We start from the raw sequence: 3,958 nt of genomic DNA on the forward strand, positions 1-3,958 counted from the left end.
CCCTTCTTAGTATTACTTTTTGTTCATCTATTATCTTAGAATATCAGACTAAATATGTCATTATAAAGGCTTGGGACATAGCAATTATTAAATGCAGATAACACTTTGAACGGATATAGTGAAGGTGAAGGATAGTTATTTGATTCAAACCTGTGCAAAGAGAAAATGCAGCTGCATAAAAGATTGAACCAATAGTCTTTTAGTTTAAAAATCTGCCCCAAGATCGCTTACTTTCAAGTAAATGTAAATAAAATTGTGCTATGTTCCTAAACCCAACCATTTATCACCATCTTGATATCTTGGAGCTACCTGCCTTTTTTCTTGTTTAAACGTATATCAGCACAAAAGCTCCATTTCATATCCACATCAAAATTTTCTGTAGTGGCACACCAGAATCTCCCATTCTTCTCATTCTTCTCATCCTCATCAATGCAAGTGGTAACCATCTCCCCTTTGTAGTTGAAAGGGAAGACACAAGGCTGGCCTTTGGCATTCCCACCATAGTCTGTGAATATAGGGAGGACAAAGAAAAATTGGAAGAGAGTTTGGTTCAGTTGTCCAAGAAAAGGAAACAAAGCAAGAACTTAGAACTCTTGGTTGGAATTCTATGTGGGTCAAAAGGAACATTTTCATATTTTAATTAAGCAGAGAAGAATACTTGGAGTATGATGCAATGACCTCACCAAAAGAGACAAGGCCTCCAGTTCTTGCTAGTTCAGGAAACAGATTAAAGGAAAAATAATTAATTATGTTGATTCATACAGTATGTCCATCCAACCCATATCTGTGACTTCAGGTGGCTAATTGATTAAAAAAACACAACAAACAAGAAATGAATAGCCCAATAACAATATAAAGCTAAAGAGTGCTTGAGACCTGTAAACCAACAAACCCAAGAAAAACATTAAACAGCCCATTTGACATCCTATCCCAATATCCAGGAGAACATCTAGTACAGATCTTTAACACTTCACTGGGCTTCTGGGGAAGAATGGCACACTGAAATGTCTCCACAAAAAGTGGAGCTAATGACTGGAACTGAAGGAAAAGCCTGTGAATAGACTGGCTCTTCAATAATTCCTCTCCAGACAAGGGAGAGGATTTGAGATCACCCACAAGTACTCCAGGCAATTGCTTCTTGCTCCCTTACCTTGAAGGGAGCATGATTTCCATTTGTTGTCATTATCGTAGTTTGCAGTTGTGGCGCACCATAGCTGATTGAATAAAATCCCCTCTGTGGTGCAGGAATAATAGGATTTGTTCCTGTATATGAAGGGGAAACTGCAAGGGGCAGGATCTATAGAGGAAACCCAGCAAAGAGGAAGAAGCTTTGAATGAAGCAATGTAAGGAAAGGATTGATGTGAGCATTAAGGATGAACAGGGTTAACTTCATTCTGTAGTCAGAAATATTCTTTTCAGATATAAAGGGAAATGATCAAATATTCAAATTCCATACATAATACACATTAAGAGCAAAATAGCAAGTAATGTAAATAAAAGATCAGAAACCACATTGCTTCCATACTGTGACATGGAAATGAAGAACACAGTACTAAAGCAGCATTTTCCAAAGGAATATTTTTGAACAAGAAACCAACATACAATTGAAGTATAGATTTGTTTATTAACAGGTGAAGTACCCTAGGCCAGAAAACAAGTAAACAAGGGGGAATTGCAAACCTCTTTATAGATTTCAGATTTTATCTTTATTTAATTGTCACATGATAATTACAAATACTCATTAATTATGAGGTAGGCCATAATGTTATCACTCTAATTCAGGGGTGTCAAACTGCTGGCCCATAGGCCGGACATGTCATGTGGAAGCTGCGCCCACCCTATTGCCAGCAATGGCAAAACAGTCCCACTACGTTGCATGACATCGCGGGTTTGACGTGTCTGCTCTAGTTAATAAGGTTAACCTTGACACTTTCCTATGGAAAAAACAAAAGACCTAAATTGTTATTTAATCAGTTTTAAAATCTTGAATTCCTAGTGGTTAGTCTTGCATTCTAGTGATTAGCTTTTTCACTTGTTAGCATATTGTTACTTTAATGCAGGCATGTCAAATTCACGACGTCACGTGACGTTGCATGACGTATCGGAACTTTTTCCCATTGCCGAAAACAGGATGGGCGCGGTTTCTCCGTGACACTCCGGCCCGCGGACCGGCAGTTTGACACCCCTGCTTTAATGCATTTGAATTCCAAGGACTTGACTTGCTTTCTGCTGAATTGCAGTACAGTTATTTAAATATTAGATACAACTTAGGTCCAAAGTTCGACCCCTCATTTTTTTCCCTATAACACATAGAAAAACAGGCATAAAAATAGGTGGCCACTGGAACCAAAACACATGAAGAAGGGAGATTTAATAATAGGGGGTTATGTGGTAACCAGTAGATTATTTTTTTACTACATCTCCCACAGGCATGAGATGGAATATTTCTTGACTATTAAACTATTCTTCCCAAAGCTTGTCTTTTTTTCACAAAACTTGGATTCAAGTTACATCCATGCTTTGTCTGGTTACTTCCATTATCTGTTTTGCTTACCTGAAGGCTCGCAGTATACCCACATAGGCTCAATGTCAAAATTACTTGAAATAGAACACCAAAGCCTTCCATCAGATCTTCCATCTGTTGTACAGGATGAATAAAGATTATTTTCAAAGATAAAAGGAAAGATGCATGGATTAGTGGGATAATTTGCATCAAGTCCTGGAGGAAGAAGAAAAGGAGAATGATCATTTGCCATACTATTAAAATCCATCCATTAATACAGTTTGAGTATTTTGTTTAAGTGTAACCCTCAGCATATCTACTCAGAGGTAAGTCTGTTAGTACTATAAGTGTTAGCATGCAAGTTTATATCCAAAACATTAATTCTATTAAGGAAAATTTGAGATTAATGGGAAAAAATATTTATTTTTGGCTGAAGCAGAGCCTTAATTATACTACACAACCGTCCATTGAATGATAACAAAATTTTATCTCCCCAAAATATCTAAATGTACTTCATCTTTGATTTGCTTTATTATATATGAAAAAAGTTGTACATTTGATCTTTTCTGTTCTGTTTTATATGCAAGTTCCTTATAATTGTTGATGCTCAGCACAAAGCAGAAACGGATATTCTGTATAAAAGGTTTTAATTTACCATAAACTATGACTTCTAATCTAATAGTCCTCAGTTTCACTTACTGGTATCAGCACAGTAGCTCCATTTCTTATCCTTATCGTAGTTCCCAGTCGTAGAGCACCAGAATGGCCCTTTACGGCCAGATTTGCCTGCGCAGGTGTAATAAACATGACTCATATAAACAAAGGGAAAGACACAGGGTTCTCCTCCTGAATTGCCTCCATACTCTAGGCAAAGAAAAGAGCACTTTGTAAATACATATTAGAGCAATGTATAAATATAAATACAGATATTGCTGTCTTTATCTAAGGCAGGAGTGGGCAACTGAGGTTCTCTAGATATTTTAGACTACTATCCCCACAGTCCCATGACATTGGCTGTGCTACTTGGGACATATGGGAGTTGGAATAATAGCAATTTGGATTGCAGAGAAGGTTCTTTTCCAATACTGAGATTGTCACCAGCATAATAAAGAATAAGCTAAAGTGTAAAGGTCAGAGGAAAAGCTACATATTACATAAATATAGTGAATTGCAATAGAATACTCTAGCCCTGAATTGTTTCCGATCCTTTGCAAACCCCATTGAAGATAGCCTGTGATTCTCTTCATATCTGCCAGAAATACTATAAGTCAATCAATGCTCGCTTACTCATTGCTAACAGAACAAGGGGGGAAAATCACTCCAGATATGCCCCATCTCAACCTACTATAGGCCCTGGAAACAACAATAAAAAAACCGTATCTCCCTTTATGCAGAATGAAATAAAAAGAAATGCAAATACTATCCCTCTTCCAGGCAAGGTATGAATTAGACTT

The 3,958-nt window shown here is 37.1% G+C and overlaps 1 protein-coding gene across 1 annotated transcript; it reads right to left on the bottom strand.

The window, feature by feature from the left end:
- Window positions 1-305: 305 nt before the first annotated feature.
- LOC308678924 (matrix metalloproteinase-9-like) lies at window positions 306-3,318 on the bottom strand (the record flags this gene model as incomplete). The annotated part of the gene is made up of 3 exons (XM_081346154.1): window positions 306-505; window positions 1,151-1,297; window positions 3,204-3,318. 3 exons carry the CDS (start codon window positions 3,316-3,318, stop codon window positions 306-308), a joined length of 462 nt encoding a protein of 153 aa, XP_081202280.1.
- Window positions 3,319-3,958: the final 640 nt, after the last annotated feature.

Source organism: Vipera berus (genome assembly GCF_964194415.1).
Source record: "Vipera berus genome assembly, chromosome: Z".
Classification (NCBI taxonomy): domain Eukaryota; kingdom Metazoa; phylum Chordata; class Lepidosauria; order Squamata; family Viperidae; genus Vipera; species Vipera berus.